This window comes from Eucalyptus grandis, chromosome 2 (genome assembly GCF_016545825.1).
Source record: "Eucalyptus grandis isolate ANBG69807.140 chromosome 2, ASM1654582v1, whole genome shotgun sequence".
Lineage (NCBI taxonomy): Eukaryota > Viridiplantae > Streptophyta > Magnoliopsida > Myrtales > Myrtaceae > Eucalyptus > Eucalyptus grandis.
Window position 1 is genome coordinate 25,526,979 of NC_052613.1, and position 16,815 is coordinate 25,543,793.

The 16,815-nt window shown below is 41.2% G+C and overlaps 2 protein-coding genes across 2 annotated transcripts; one reads left to right on the forward strand and one right to left on the reverse strand.

The window, feature by feature from the left end:
- The first annotated feature begins 201 nt into the window (after positions 1-201).
- Positions 202-10,351, forward strand: LOC104427013 (type II inositol polyphosphate 5-phosphatase 15). Its single transcript, XM_010040171.3, has 11 exons — positions 202-1,166; positions 3,449-3,701; positions 4,427-5,219; positions 5,671-5,795; positions 6,171-6,255; positions 7,080-7,245; positions 7,348-7,388; positions 7,489-7,741; positions 7,936-8,059; positions 8,525-8,885; positions 9,419-10,351. Exons 1-11 carry the CDS (start codon positions 356-358, stop codon positions 9,773-9,775), a joined length of 3,369 nt encoding a protein of 1,122 aa, XP_010038473.2. The 5' UTR covers positions 202-355; the 3' UTR covers positions 9,776-10,351.
- Positions 10,352-11,460: 1,109 nt separating this feature from the next.
- LOC104427003 (pentatricopeptide repeat-containing protein At3g02650, mitochondrial) lies at positions 11,461-13,753 on the reverse strand. Its single transcript, XM_010040163.3, is given in 2 exon segments — positions 11,461-12,519; positions 12,522-13,753. Coding segments are annotated over 2 exon segments (1,707 nt in total). The 5' UTR covers positions 13,681-13,753; the 3' UTR covers positions 11,461-11,971.
- Between the last annotated feature and the right edge of the window lie 3,062 nt (positions 13,754-16,815).

The window sequence follows — 16,815 nt, forward strand, 5'->3', positions numbered from 1 at the left end:
TTTGGGTCGGACCATTTATGGCCCCGACCCAAACCCGACCCGACCCACCCGTTTAACAGGTCTAACGCTACCACACCCATCACAAATTCTCTTTTCGTTTTCTCTACCTCGCATGGCGAATTGTATCATTGTGTGATTACCTCAACAATAATAAATAAATAAAAGGTCAACTATAGAAGTGGAAGCCCACTTTTTATTTTATCTTGGTCGGGTGGGAGAGATCACGCAAGGACGGCGACGGCATAAGCACGTTGTCTCCGCCCCCTGAATTCGCGCGCTGTCCTGTCCGATCCGATCCTCGCCGTCGTCCTTCCCCGCGATTCTCTCTCAACCTCCGCCTCGCGAGGGCGGAGGAATGGGCGACAATTACGATTTCGACCTCCTCACCGGCCCCAGCTCCGCCAGCCCTCCCCCGCCTCGGCCCCTCTTCACTACCCGCTTCGAGTCCTCTTCCTCGTCGGATGAGGAGGATGCCGGCGCCGGCGGCGAGGAGGAGGATGCCGGCGACGACATCGCCTCCACCACGCGGCGCCTCGATTACATGCTCCAGTTCTTGGATCGCAAGCTCTCCACCTCGTCCGCGTCCGACGCGGCGCCTCCCGCGGGCGGCGAGCGAGATTCGAGGAGCTCGGCGGCGGCGGCGGCGGCGGCGGCGGCGCTGCCGGAGTTCGTGGCCCGGGGAGGGGGCGCGGGCGTCTTCAAGCTGCCGGCCCGGGCGGCGGTCCATCCCGGGCGGCCGCCGTGCGTGGAGGTGAGGCCGCACCCCCTGAGGGAGACCCAGATCGGGTGTTCCCTGGGGGCTCTCGTGGCCACACGTTCTCAGCTGTGGGCCGGCGGCGAGAGGAGTATCAGGGTTTGGGACTTGGCCGCGGACCTCTATGCAGCGGCAGCGACCGGGAGGGGCGACGGGGTCGATGCTGAACCCGACACTGTGCCCTACCGGGAATCGGTGGATTTGATGTCGCCCACCTTGTGCTTGGTGGCCGACGAGGCAAGCCAGCTGGTGTGGAGCGGTCACCGGGACGGGAGGGTCAAGTGCTGGAGCATGTCGTTTGGTTCTTCTTCTTCTTCTGTTGCTGCGTCTAGTGGTAAAACTCGCTTCAGGGAAACACTTTCGTGGCTGGCTCATCGAGGGCCCGTCCTCTCCCTCGTGATCTCTTCTCATGGTTAGCTCTTCCTGCTCAACCCGTATTGATATGATTCTAGATTCTGGTTGTGCATTAGAGACCATGTTGTTAAGGCATAACCATGCGGTTTTATGTAATGGAGATCCAGTTGCAATGCATATCTAGTACTAACTGCAATGTAACAGTATGTTAGCCTTCCATTGCACTATCCTAGGTTTTGCACTTGTGCAATGATGAGTGTTTGATGATCTAAAAGAAAATTTGACTTTCTATGGAGATGGATGGTACAACAGATAAGGGAAGACCTCAGAACCCGATGTTTTGAACTTTCGTACCAGATAAAGCAGAACAGCTGAAAGGAGCTGATACATGTAACTTTGCTTGGTGAGCATTGACCGTCGTTGTTCATTATATATTTTACAAAGACCAAATCCACAAATCCAAGGGTAGCCAACTAATGGAGAAAACTTAGACAAGAAATCACGTACATTGTCTCCCTTCCAATCTTTTGTGTCTTAGAGGGGAGTGAATTATTTTGGCTGAGAGGAATTCTATAGTTGAAGAGCTTCTTTCCTCTTTGAAATGGAAATAACTTCATCTACAAGCATCCATAAGCTGCATGTCTCCAAATTGATATTGATACAGGGTCCATTTTTTCTGCCCTGGAGTCTGAAAATTTGTTTAGTTTCCTTCTTTCATAGCTTTGCAGCCAATGATCTGAAAGATCGTTGTCAAGTTGCAATAATTGATATGTCAATTCTATTCTTTTTACTAGTTATATTGCGTTCACGATTGATGTGGATGTGTATGTTGTGTCTAGAAGTCTATTGGTGCTTTTGCTACCAAGTACTCTCATGGGCTCTCAGAAAGGTTTGTAAGTTGCTGTATGCAAGTTACAGCTGCAGACACCAAATTGAACCTGCTGATATTGCTACAATTAATTGAACTGTTAAGTCTGTAAAGGGTTTATGGTGCATGTTTACTCTTTGCTCGATTTCAGGATTGTAGATTGTGAATGGGTTTACCTGATGGATATGGACTGAATTTGTGTTCAATAAGGTAGTGGGGCTGCATTTGGTTGTGTTTGTGATGAACTCGGGGCTGAGTTGTGTCCAGTGCACTATTCTTTGACAGCTGTGAGAATATTTTAACTGTTCATCGAAGAATGTCATGATGATTTGCTTAATATACCGATTTTTTTTTTTTTTTTTTGACTGACAATGGTGATAGAGTGTGGGACCAGATAGATGCTTTAGTGGATTGTCAGGCATGTTCTTTTTTATATAATTGTGTGGGATTCGGCAATCTCTCTGATATGTCAAAGTTTCATTGAGGGTTGCTTTTTTTGCTTGGGGAGCTGCTAGGGAACGTATCTGTACTTTGAATAGTTTTTAAAAGAGGAAAAATACTGGCTAATAAGGTGTTTTTTTTGTGCAAGACTGAAGAATGGAGTGTGAATTACTTACTTTTAAATTGTAGCCATGAACAATAAGAGTTTTTGCAATGTTAGAAGTAAATGGGTGACCTCAGGCACAGTGCGGAGAGGGACTTTCAGTTGGTGTGTTGGAAATAAACAGATTACTAATGATTCCTCTCTCTTTTTTTTTTTTTTTTTTTTGGGCTCATTTGGAGAGAGAGGACCGAAAGGGCATTTCAAGGAGTCAAATCCTCTTGGAACTTTTTTAGAGAATTGGTTGGTTGTACACTCTTCACTTTTGGTATAGTTGGAAAGTTCAATTTGATGCACCTGGTTTGTTGGAAATGTTAAAATTAGTCTTCTGTGCATAAATTTGTATATGGGTTGCTTCAACCTGAAGCCATTTTTGTAAGGGTGGTACCCCCTCTGCACCTTAATGCAATCTTATTTATCATTACAAGAAATAATTGCGTGAGAGCCAGCAGAATTTTCTAAGTGGATAGAGACTATATGATAGAAGTACTTGACAACACTAATGCATTGGAATGTTCAACCTTTTGAGGCAAATTTTTCTAGGCCTGGTTGTACAAACTTAACTTTTACTCCCAGCTCTGAATCTATGTTCTGTTTAAATACTTCTTGCACCACTGGGATTCTGCTCTTTTGTGTTATGGTATTTTTGCCCCACTAAACTTATTTGTCCAACTGTTTGCTGAGAAAAATATTGTCTGGTAGGAATTATTGTTACTAGGTTAACTTAGAAGTGGCTATAATTTTTTTCTCAGATATATTAACATGGTTCCTTATTTTGTGAGAAAAATGAACTGTAGATATGTGATTTCATTATCAAGAGCATTATTTTCTTAGCTTTCATTGAACCTAAGTCAGTTTCTCTTCAAATCAGGGGATCTGTGGTCAGGTTCAGAGGGTGGTGTTATGAAAATTTGGCCATGGGAAGCTATCGAGAAATCTCTTTCTTTAACAGTGGAAGAAAGACATAAGGCTGCTTTCATTGTGGACAGATCATATATTGAACCTCAGAACTATGTTAACACAAATAATTTCGGTAACAGTTTAGCAGCTGATGTTAAGCACTTATTTTCAGATAATTATGCAGGCACAGTGTGGAGTTTTGGATATCAGTCATTTGCCCTTTGGTATGTGCGTTCTTTTGATACTGCTATTGGAGTTATATATAGCTTGATATGCTCTTCCAACTTGTACCAAGATTATTTTTTGTCCAATCAATTCTTCACGATTAGTTAGATTTTTTCATGAATTCTCCCAAATGGATGTCTGATTTTCCACTTTTATTTGACAATGAGCAAACATCACTATTCAAATTCAAGCATGGATTCTTTAATTTGCATATTACCATGGATATATTTGCAGTGTCTCAGATGTTTTAATATGAAAGGTAATGTTGATGAACTGTTCTCAGTCCTTATCTGGGGATAGGCAGGACAATTTGGGAGGATGGAGGCTTGTATATCGGTCGTTGTCAAGTCATTTTTTAACATCCCTAAATTAAATTTTAATGAGCTTTTGCAAATGAAGCTATTGAATTCATGCACTTGAGACGTGTTACTTTTAGCACATGTAATTTTATATGCTTTATTTCAACAGACCTGTTTTCCTTATTAGGAGAATACCTGCTTAGGAGATCTTTTGCATCCTCTCATCAACCTAGCTATGGGTCTCTCCGTGGTCATCCTTTAAATTTTTGTTCTTCTTTTTCCCACTTTTCCCCCTTCCATCTGATTGACTATCTGCAAAATGTTTACCATAGCAGCTCTTGGTCTCCCCTTTCTTAATCATAAAGCTTGCAGATTTTCAAATTTGAAATCTAAGTTTTGTTTTTTGGAATAATTCCTTTGTGTAGGGATGCTCGTACGAGGGAGTTATTGAAAGTTTATAGTGTAGATGCACAGGTAGAGAACCGAGGTGACATCTCAACACCGCAGGATTATTCAGTGGAATATTTTTCTAGTCCAAGAAAGGAAAAACCACAGAACTCCTTTGGTTTTTTTCAGCGGTCTCGCAATGTTATATTAGGAGCTGCTGATGCTGTTCGTCGAGTGGCAACAAAAGGGGCATTTGGAGATGAATCTAGGAAAATGGAAGCACTTGTTACAACAATAGATGGGAAGGTTTGGACTGGGTGTGCGAGTGGCTTACTGATACAATGGGATGGAAAGGGAAATCGTCTGCAAGATTTCCAGCACCACTCTTTCCCTGTGCAATGTCTTTGTACATTTGGACTTCGCATATGGGTTGGTTATGCAAGTGGTTTTATAAATGTACTAGACCTTGAGGGTAATCTGCTTGGAGAATGGGTGGCCCACAGCAGTGCTGTTCTAAAATTAGCTGTAGGGGCTGGATATGTCTTCAGCTTGGCTAAACATGGAGGTATACGTGGTTGGAGCATTACATCTCCTGGACGTATTGACAGCATACTACGTTCAGAATTGGCTGGCAAAGAGTTTCTGTACACTAGGATAGCAAACATAAAAATATTGGCTGGAACATGGAATGTTGGACAAGAAAGAGCTTCTAGAGAGTCTCTCATATCATGGCTGGGCTCTGCGGCCTCTGGTGCAAGTATCGTTGTTGTTGGGCTGCAAGAAGTTGAAATGGGCGCTGGTTTTCTTGCTGTGTCTGCAGCCAAAGAAACAGTAAGTCACTTCTTTTGTTAATCATTCACATGGGACTGTTCGCTGCTTCTTAGTGTCTGTTACTGGAAACTGGAAAAGAAAATGACTTTTTTCCCCTATCATTCTGAATAAACATGTCGTTTATGATATCCAATGTTCCCTGCCCAAGCAATTAATCCTCAAGGAGAGTGCATCTTTCTCTTTTAAATCAACCGTCTGACTTTATGGGCATTCAAAATCTTCTCCTATTCCACTCTTCTCAAATGTGAGTCAGAGAAATCACTAGGTGTTTCTTCTATCCTGCTCTCCCACTGTAATTTGCAACTCTCACTAAATTCAATGAAAATCTGATAAGACTCTGTGCAGTATATTTGACACCCTATGCAGCGGTGATAATGTTTCCAGAATGAAATAGAATCAGGAGAATTACATCATATATCCTGCATCAACTAATTTGTTATTTCATTTATAGGTGGGGCTTGAGGGTAGTTCAGTTGGACAATGGTGGCTGGATATGATTGGCAAAACATTGGATGAGGGGTCAACCTTTGAACGTATGGGCTCTAGGCAATTAGCTGGCTTGCTCATTGCTGTGTGGTCAGTTCTTTTCTCTTTTCCTCTGATCCCACTTGATATGGAATGTTCCCTGTCCCTTCATATTGGCAAAGACCCTTTATGATATGAAGAAATCAAAATGTATGTTTAACTGAGTTGCTATTGTGTATTAAAAACTCCTGCATTTAAGCTCATTTCTATAAACCGCCTCAAAATTAATCAGCGATATGTAGGCCCATATTATTTTTACCAGGGGCAAGACACAATATTAAGTGGTAGGGATGTCTGCATTTTCATCAAAACTTAGTATTCAAGGAAGTTGTCTAAGTTAACCATATACTACATATGTAAGCAATTGCATTTTCCTTTTGTCATATAATGGCAAGTCTCTTCTCCGACGTGTAAAGTGTCTGTCAGGGTCAGAAATACTCTAAAACCTCATGCTGGAGATGTTGATGCTGCAGCAGTTCCTTGTGGCTTTGGGCGTGCAATTGGAAACAAGGTATACACTTTTGGCTGGTTCTTGTTGCTTATTGCTTTGAGAATGTTTCATTGTAGTAATCTCATTATACAATGAACTTTCATGGAGGAGCTTTGCCTTTAGTTCTCACTTTGTCTTTTTTGTGACTATTTCTTGTATGTTTAATCTCTGACTGACTGATGACTTCACTTCTCTGTTATTCTTAAGAAGGGTAAATCTTATTCTTTGGATGGTGATTTTTATTTAGGACACGATAGGACAATAGATGCCGTTCGTTACGTTTGGATGGGATATGGTAGGATTAAGGTGTTTATAGACTAGGATACAGAATTCAGTTTGAGGGGTGAGATAAGCCCAGTAAGTAGATGCTGCATTCCATGTGAATAATCTGTGCCTAACAGTAAAGAGTATATGCTATGCCGTTACTCACTGGTCAAGCTCTGTAAATGGTGAACTTCGTGCTTTTTCTCCTTTTCTTGCCTGTCTTGCTCTCTTCATGGTAGTGAACTGGTGCAGCATCTTCGTCAAAAAAGCTTCGACCATTTTTGTCAATGGTCGACTTGTTGAAAAGGTTGAATTATTTCTTTGGTCACTTTTTGGTTAATAGATTTTTAGCTTGCATTTGTGCTCTGAGAAGATACGCCTGTCAGTTGACATGTTCACTTTTAAATGCTCTCTACCTTGCCATCCCCAACCCCCTCCCCCCCAAAAAAAAAATTAAAAAGGAAAACCCACCCAACCCCAAAATAAAAATAATAAAAATAAAAAATAAGAAACGAAGAAAACCTCTCCTCTTCTTCCTTAATTTTGGATTATTGTTGTTAACATGGTTGAAATACAAACAGGGAGCTGTTGGTTTGAGGATTAGAGTGTATGATCGAATCATGTGCTTTGTGAATTGTCACTTCGCTGCACATGCTGAAGCGGTTGCTCGTCGGAATGGTGATTTCGATCATGTCTATAGGAGTATGACCTTCACCAGAGCATCTACGTTTTCCAATGTGGTAGCTGGTATACCATCAAACCTGTTATTGTGTTGTAAACTTGCCTTCACGGTGTGTGTATGTGGGCTTGCTTACAGAAATGGCTTGCCATTGATCCTTTCTGTTGCAGTCGGTGCATCTTCTGCTGTCCAAATGCTCCGTGGAACAAATGTAGGTATAAAATCTCAACACTGGTATCATTTTTATATGATCTAGTTACGTAATGACCTATGATGTTCTGGTTGGTACTGATAAGTATTTATTCTCCCAGTCAGCTGAAGTAATGCCGGAGTTGTCTGAGGCAGACCTGGTCATATTTTTGGGCGATTTCAATTACCGGCTTGATGATATAACATTTGATGAAGCGAGAGATTTTGTTTCTCAGAGATCTTTTGATTGGCTTAGGGAGAAGGATCAGCTCCGAATAGAGATGGCAGCTGGTAATGTTTTCCAAGGAATGCGTGAAGCAGTTGTTAAATTTCCTCCTACGTACAAGTTTGAACGGCACCAGGCTGGATTAGCAGGTAGTTTCTCAATGTGAATTTTGTATCAGCTGTTGATTTACCATGTGGTGTGTCATTGCTGGTATATGTAGCCAATGAAAGAAATATCTTACTGTCCCCTAGTAAACCAGGATCCTCTTTGTGGTTGCTCTTGTAAAGTTCCTCTGGCTAATGATGTTGAAGTTCTTGAGCATTAAACTTTCTGTTTGCTCCAGGGTATGATTCTGGTGAAAAGAAGCGCATTCCTGCATGGTGTGACAGAATTTTGTACCGTGATAGCCGCTCAGCTCCAGATTCCGAATGCAGTTTAAAGTGTCCTGTAGTCTCTTCAATAGTACGGTAAGTTTTAGTATTATGGTGTGCAATGCTATTCTGTTAAAAGGCCTCCCAACATGACAACCTGTTGGAGGCATGTTGCATTTGCTTATCATGACCTTTTAGTGTGCGTGAGCATTCGGTTTAACATGGTACATGCAAGCATTGGTCTTCCATGTAAACCTCGGCTAATCTTGACAGGTCCCAACTATATTTCAATAGAATTTGGTTTCTCATAAATACATGACAGGATTTCTATAAGTAGCATTAACTCAAGCACCTGTAGCCATTGATTCCATCTCCCCCCCCCCCCCTTCTCTTTTTCTTCTCTCTTTCTCCCTCTTTTCTTTTTTTTCCTAAGCATACATCAAAACTCTCTAATCTCTTGGATGCATGTTCTTTCAAGAAGTCAGCGGAAGTTGATTCAGGCTTATTTTCATAGATCTGACTATGCATAACTGCTGTGGTTTTGCAATGTTACAATTGCAGATATGAGTCTTGCATGGATGTGACAGACAGTGATCACAAACCAGTTCGTTGTATGTTTAATGTGGACATAGCTCGAGTCGATGAGTCAGTGCGAAGGCAAGAATTTGGTGAAGTTGTTGCCCAAAATGAGAGAGTTAAGTCTATGCTCAAAGGGTTACTTATGATTCCAGAAACCATTGTCAGCACCAACAACATAATCCTTCAAAATCAGGACACGTCTATTTTGCGAATTACAAATAAATCTGGGAAGCATGATGCTTTATTTCAAATAATTTGCCAAGGTGTCTCTATGATCAAAGACGATGGACAGGCATTAAACCATCACCCAAGAGGTTCCTTCGGCTTTCCGCAATGGCTTAGGGTAAGACTCTGGCTTTGTATTTGTTTGATCTTATGGTTTTAAATGTTCATTGAGGAATTTGACTTTTATTCATTAATATGAAGACATCAGTAAAAGAACAAATCGAGCCTGGGAGCTGATCTTGAAACTGTTAATGGTAGTTGATCTTCTGAAGATGTGGTAGATTATCTAGTATATTGTTGGGACTCATAAGGTGGGTGGGCCCTCTAATTGATTTGGCTTTGATTGACTTAACTTGTAGACTAGGTTGGAAGATTTAGCTCTTTAAAAAATCTTTTATAATTGCTGGTTAGGTTCAGTGGCACTTTGAGGAGAAGGATAAGAAAAATTATTATTTAGATGAATGCAATGCTCTGCAGTGGTCGACTGTGACATCTTACATTTAGAAGTTGTTGACTAATGGGATGTCATGCAGATATTTTTTCCAAGAGTTTTATCATCTCTGTTGGTTGTTGGCAGCCTTTTGTTAAATCATTTAAGTTAATGGGAGGCGGAGTTGGCTAATTTAATTTTTGGTATTTTCATTAAACCAGGTTTGCCCTGTTTCTGGCATTATTGAACCTGAGCATACCACTGAGGTATCAGTTCATCATGAAAAGTTCCAGACCTTGGAGGAGTTTGTTGATGGTGTCCCTCAGAACAGTTGGTGTGAGGACAACAGAGACAAGGAAGTTGTATTAGAGGTGAGAGTGAGTAGCAGCTACATGACTGAGACACGGAATCACCGTATTCGCGTTCGGCACTGCTTTTCATCCAAAGGGAAACAAGTTGACCTTATATCTTTGGATCCCAAGCAAGCACAAATTAATCTCCTTCACCGATCTGATCTCCAACGACTTAGTGATTCCTATGACATGGTTGACCACTTTCGGAATTTACATAGTCCATGAAATGACAGGTGGTAGAGGAGCATAAGCTCATGCATGGTTGACTGGGTGAATTGCTACAAGCTGACGTCTTACGTCTTATAGCACTCTGGTTCACAAGCATTGCCACCTTCCACCAAAACTTAGTTTGTTTTCTTTCTCAATCTGTACAAAACTTGTTTTGTATTTAGAGGCCAGCATAAGCTATTAATGGAGGCAGTTACTGGGTTGGACATTGGATCTTGAGGTGTAGTTGCCACCGGCTTCACCATGGCTTCATAGGGTGGTGTCAAGCACAAACAAAACCACCAGTGCTTCTGGAAGATAAGCCAGTTTCTTGAGGTAAATTAAATTTCATATCAAGTGGCTGGAAACGAAGGTTCATTGTGCTTCTGAAACTTATCCATGAATAAGTTTCTCCATTTTGTTACATACGTACATCTCCTCTTGAGTTATTTAAAGCTTTAAGCGAGTGTGAATTTTTCAGACATGGAAACGAAGGTTCATTGTGCTCTATTCCTGAAGGTTGTCGTTCAGTCTATTAAGCCAACATATTATTTGTGCTTCATTTTTTCCTTTAACCCGTAAGAATTTTAACTCTGGAAGTTGGATCCAGTAGTGTATGCCTACCAATCACACTTGGGCTAGTTGTTTGAGTTATTTGTTGAAAGTCATTTTCTCAATTTACTGGTTTCTGAGCCAGAAGAATGCGTGAGCCTTACATCTTCTGTACGTTGTGACTACGATGGATATGCATCGATGCATTAGACTCAAAGATGCAAAGTTTCCTTTGGGTAGGACATTTGTATAAATAGCAAGAATGACCAAAATGCAGTTATCATGGATCTCTGCATAGGTTGGCGATGATCATACACGAAAGTAGATATTTGCAAACTAAACGGCACAAACCGGCGCCTGTTTGAAAGTTTACTCTTTGGTGTGTTCAACAAAACTTATGATGTTTCCAGCATCGAAATAGCTAATGCAGCGAAAATGTTTTGATGAGTCGCCGCTTCTGCTGAGAAAAGTCCCAACTACTAGCTTATGGAAATTGGAGATATCCCAATAATGTCTTATCTACGAAAATTTAACAAGGATTTTGATATGCTGTGTAACTTTTTACCCGAACTCTCGCCCAACAGTCACGTCATGGCGAGGAGCAGGAATGCCTCGCGCCCTATTCCAATTCACCGTGATTCGCCTGAGGACAAAATCAACGACTGGTCGAATGTCCTTATGTTGTGTATGGTTGTCTATTAATCGCAGCTTATAGAATTAAGGTCTTTCAAAATAACCTAAGAGACAATACCCGAGTCAGCAGCAAACGCAACAGAGGATACGGACATATATGTAGCAAACGCGAACAAGCTGAAAAGCTCAAAATGGTTGTGCCAGTGTTCTCCCTTTGGCAGAGATGGGTATGGACCAAGAACCTCTCCTCCATTCCAAACTACCAGAAAATCATTTCCCTAACTAAGAAAAGGTTCCCTTGATGAATGAGAGAATTCAGAAAGTATGGGTATGGAAGAGAAAAAGTTACCTCCCCTCGTCTCCAAAAGACGTTAAACAAACATGCAGCATATATACAAAGAGTTCATTATATATGAAGATCTACTTTTGTACAGGAAGTATCTGTACCAACTACATTCAAAAGAATCATCAACTATAATCCAGCTCCTCATCTCTAAATAGCAAGTGAAACTTGATGCTGCAGTAAAACAAAATTCGTTTCTTTTTAGCAACTGGCACAAAATCAGTAAACTAGTTTTACTTTTTAAGTAAACAGAAAGTAACGTGTACAAATCACTACACCTCAAATTGTCCTTTGAATTGTTATTGGTTGTTTTGCCGGATGACGTTGTAGAAAGGAAAAATTGTGACTAAAAGCAGACGCAATACATGCTCTCTCAAAACTTCTCATTCTTCTGGGTGAAGCGGAGACACAAAAGCTCGATACATGTCTCTCTTAAGTAGAATTGATCTGAGTTAAACTTGTCACCATCTCCTGACCTGTAACATCATGTATCTAAGCCAAAGAAAGAAAAGCGCCGATACTATGTTGCACGATGGTTTCAGCCAAAAGTCCCATCGGTTGTTGATAGACTCAGAAAAAAAAGACTGTTGAACAAAGGGTTCAGCCAAACATCCCATTTGTTGTTGATAACCTCGGAAGGATGTCCAAGGCATGTCGGGCTTGACCGGCCAGCTAGTACCAGTAGTTTAAGGAACAGCTGTTAGTTCTGCGGTGTCCATCGCTTCGCTTTCCAATCCTTTGACGGCTTTTATGAGCCCCCGCGTGATTCCATTAAGATATAGTCCTCTCTCTTTCATTTCTCCCAACAATTTCTCTGCCTTCTCCCAATCCAACGCCTTCAAGCAAAGCGACTGAATCATTTTATTATATTCATCAACATTAGGCTGCACTCCATGATTCTTCATCTCACTAAGTAATTCGAGGGCCTTGTCGAATTCTTCAAGTTTGCAATAGCCACGGATGAGTGTATGGTAAGTCACTGGTGTCAGCTTAGAGTGCTTCTTTTGGGCTTCCAACAGGACTTCCCTGGCCTGATCCATCTCACCACTGTTTGCATAACCACTAATGATGACAGTATAAGTATACACATCCGGTTTCAATCCCCGAGCCTCCATCAATTTTACCAACTCCCTAGCTAATCCCATCTCCTTGGCCTTGGAATAACTACTAATCACATAGTTAAAAACCGCATTTCCTGGAGCTGGTCCTTCAGCAATCATCTTATTGAGCAATTCTTTGCCCCATTGAGATCTCCACTCCTACAAAGACCGTGAACGACAGCAGAAAATGGCTTGATAGCATATTTTCGCGCCTCCCCTTTTAAGTCACCCAGCAACTCCAAGCCTAATTTCACAGTCTGATCCTCTCGACACAACGAAGTAATCAAAAAGTTTATACTGGATTGAGGGGGGGAGTTGCCGTCCTTTGCGGCTAAATAAACTGAGTAGGCACCTTCGGCTTTCTTCCCCCTGCAAAGCCAAGATATGATCTTCCCGACTTTATTGCCGTCGGGCAAGCGTCCTGCATTAATCATCCTTTCGCACACGGACCAAGCTAGGTCATTCATCGAGCGCCTACAGAGCGCTTCTACAGCAAAATAATAAGACATCTCGTCGGGGACGCATCCGAATTCATCAAACCTGTCAAGCACCTCGAGCGCAGCCTTCCCTTTACCCAACCTCGAAAGAGAAGCTATCAAAGGGTTGAGAACAGCGGCGTCCAACGCGCCATTCCCCTTTTCCCCGACCTCCTTGATCAAATCCCACAACGAATACACATCTCTCCGCCTCAAATCCCCACCGCTGCAAACGCACCGGACGAGAGCTCGGAGAACAGGGGCGGTCGCCTCGAAATCGGAATGCTTGGAAGAAGCCCACCTGAAGAAGCGAAGGACATTGTCGCCCACGAGGAGCGGGGTCTCCAGCACTCTGATGACGAACTGCGGATGCAGAGTCATGCGCATCCCATCGAGGGTCGACTCCAAGGAACCGTCGGCGGTGCTCTGCAAGAGAGACAGCACGCCCTCCAGCTGCTCAGGGACGATCTCGTCAACCTCCTCCTCCTCCTCCACGCCTCCATTGCCGCCGTCGCCGCCGTCGCCGGCGGCGGCGGCTTCTTCTCCTTCAGCTGCCAAGCCACCCGTCACCTGGCCGTCGGCATTCGCGTCGAAGCGCGGCGCCTCGTCGTCGAACCCGCTCGCCTCGCCGGAATCGAAGGATTGGTGGGAGACGGATCTGGTACTCCAGTTCAAGTTCAAGGGAGCTCCGGGGAGGAAGACGGGGGGGCACAGGCGAGCGGGTGTCGATGCTTCGGGCGGAGCCGCCGGAGACATTCCGAGCGGATGCGAGCTCCGCCGCAGCCGGCGGAGAGACAACCTCAGCCCTGATCTCCACATTCTCTCTCTCTCTCTCTCTCAAACTCTCTTTCTAAAACCCTAAAGTCTCCAAGCAAGTCATGGCAGAAGAGACGCGGCGGCGAAGTTCATCAAAAAAACTGCATTTTTGTTGGGAAATATTTTCGGATATACCCCTGAAATAGTGAAAATTTCTCAAAGTCCCCAAAGTAGTAGGCCTTGCTACAAAATACCTTTCGATTGCTAGAAGTGAGCATGGTTGGGATAGACGGCTTCTCCCTTAAAATTGGAAACCACTCACTAAGAATTGATTTAGAAAATTTGGAACCTAGAATCATTTATTGATTCCATTGATCCACTTTGGAATTGGACCACCGATATTGTCCAACTCGTAGTGGGTCCATGGAACCAGTTCCATCGAGCTTCAAAGAATTACACAACGGAATCATGTCACCAAAAACACTTCCAATTAGAGTCAATGAACCAATAATATTAGTATGTTACATCCAACACAAAAACTAGTAATTAGTTAGGAATTTAGGATCTTTCTTCTTCCTTTTTTTTATACATTAAAAATCAACTTGAATGGGCAAAACATGCAATCAATTATCCAACACAAAAACTATTTGGTCCAGCCTTTAGGTGGTTAGGATCTTTCTTCTTCTTTGCCCACCCATGCGAACTACAGCAACTTTATTTCAAGGGTAAATAACATAGATGGTCCTTGAATTTTGGCCAAACGTGCATTATGATTTCTAAACTTTAGTTTAATGTGTAATGTTGTCCCTAAAATTTTAATTTATTTAATATGATTTTTAGATTTTTTTTTTATAGATGTTCAATTCAATAACTAAAAATTGCATGAAAATATTTAATATTATCCATAAAATTTTATTAATGAAATGAAAACATTGAATCTCGAGTTTATCATAGGTGAAATTAATGCCAGCAAACAAATACATGGTCATTACGTGTCCTTTTCGTGCTTTTGTTTTATTCTAGTTAAATGTTGTTTGTTTTCACGAAAATAAGCTATATTTTCAATTATATAAATTTCAGAAATATGAAATAAAGCTACGTAAATTAATAAAAGAAAGAAGTTCTTATTAAATAAGTTCATATACTATTCAGTGATTCAACCATTTTCAAGGGAATTTCTTTAGTTATATACTTTGATTGAATAAACACTATTTTAGTTTACAAATGAACTTTTCGGTAGTAAGATGTGTTTTCAATTTGCTTTACTTTTCTGTTTATATTTTAATTCTATAATTAATATCACCATTAAATTTGATCTTAATTAAGTGAAATGTGGTCATATAAACTGCATTTAATTAATGTCATGAAATAAGCTTTACTTTAGCATGCGAATGCTATAACTACAATAATTGTTTTCAAAATAAGCTAGATCATAAGATATCTATTTGTCCATTCATTCATATGTTTTTTTTTTTTTTTTTTTTAGTTTGAAAAGGCAAAAACCATATACAAAAATTAACATTGTCACCCGCCCAATTGGTAGTCGTGTGATTTACGCTCAATCCCTCTACCGAAAGGGAGCGGGTTCAAATCCCACGTTCGCTTGTGCAACTAAATTGCGGTCCGTGGGAGGTGGGTCGCCCCGGGTTTACGTCATCGGCTGCTGGTTGTACGACGATTCCTGAGTCATAAAAAAAAAAAAAATTAACATTGTCAATTTATTATCCTTTTTTTTTTTTTTTTTTGACCCGAGAACCGCCACCGCCGTAAAACGATGACCCACTTCCCACTGGCCGTAGGTGAGTCGCGCAATGGGGGTGAGAAGTTTCGAACCCCTTCCCTTCCGGTTGAGGGGTGAGGCGCGAACCATCTCGTCCACCGCGGGGTGGGTTTTTATTCTTATTTTATCATCAAATAAAAGATGAAATAAATTTCTAAAAGGTAATCAAAAGAATTTGTTTTCCAATAGCTTATCAATTCCAAGTTAGGAGCCAGTCAACAAAGCAATTTCATTCTTGAAAGTTATGTTATACTTTTAACTTGAAGTGAAAGTGTGGTAGTCTTATATTATCTTTAAGCAAAGCATGGCTAGCATTATCGATCATAAGCTATGGACTAACAATTCAATAATGGCTTTAGAGTCAATCTTAATGATGATCTTATAAGAACCAAGTTATTTTGCAAAATTGAGTTACAATCACAAAGTCCATGTTTCTGCTCATGTCAACGAATATATTCTTATGAATGCAGCGAAACAACCAAGCTACCCTTCGTTTCTAATAAAACCCCGACTCTAACAAGTCTTGAGTTGCCTATAAAGGCGCCATCAGTAATTAGTTAAATCCACTTAATGTCGGGTTATTCACAAATGAAGCTTTGATGATTTCCTTTGTGTATGAATCAATTATTTGTATCAAATTTGAAGGGAAAACAAAGTTACTATGGAAAAGTTATTTGTTTCTCCATTGTCAATCACCCTTTTACCGGCAAGATTTGGTTTCGACCATTATAACAAATTCATTAAGAATAATTCTCCCAAATATTGTTGTGGGACAAAGCCATATAGTTCGAATAATTGGAAAATCCCTTAGAACATGTAAAGTTGTTTCCACATATGAGACTCAAATCTCAAGTAATATGGATTTCCTCCCAAGTTGTGAGACATCTTAATTCATTACTCAACAAATGGTTATGAGCGATGAGCCAAAGGAAAGTTCTAATACATTGAAGTCACTATCATTTCCAAATATGTACATATTTGGCTAGCCAGACGATCAAAATATGTAAAGTTCTCATACGCTTATGAGTGGCTAGCCAAACAATCAAGATATTTGGAAGTTCTAATATGTTTAGGTCTCTTTCACTTGCAACAAACTTCTATGGTGAGATAAGCTTTCCATGCATAACACAAAGATGTATGGTAAAAGAGGGTCATCTTGAGATATTCCCTTACTTGTAAAGAATTTCTTTATAGTCTCGCCGTTCCATAAAACTTGCAAGGATGATGATGTGATACGATTCATAATAATAGAACCGGGGACACTTGACAGGTGAAGAGCTTCCCTAACGAAGGATCATTTAAGTCGTTCATACACCTTGTCAAGGTCAATTTTGAGGATCATATACCCCCCAGTTCTCTTAATGTTTGCTCATCGAGTGAGTTGCCTCTCGTACGATAATAAAATTGTCCTGAATATG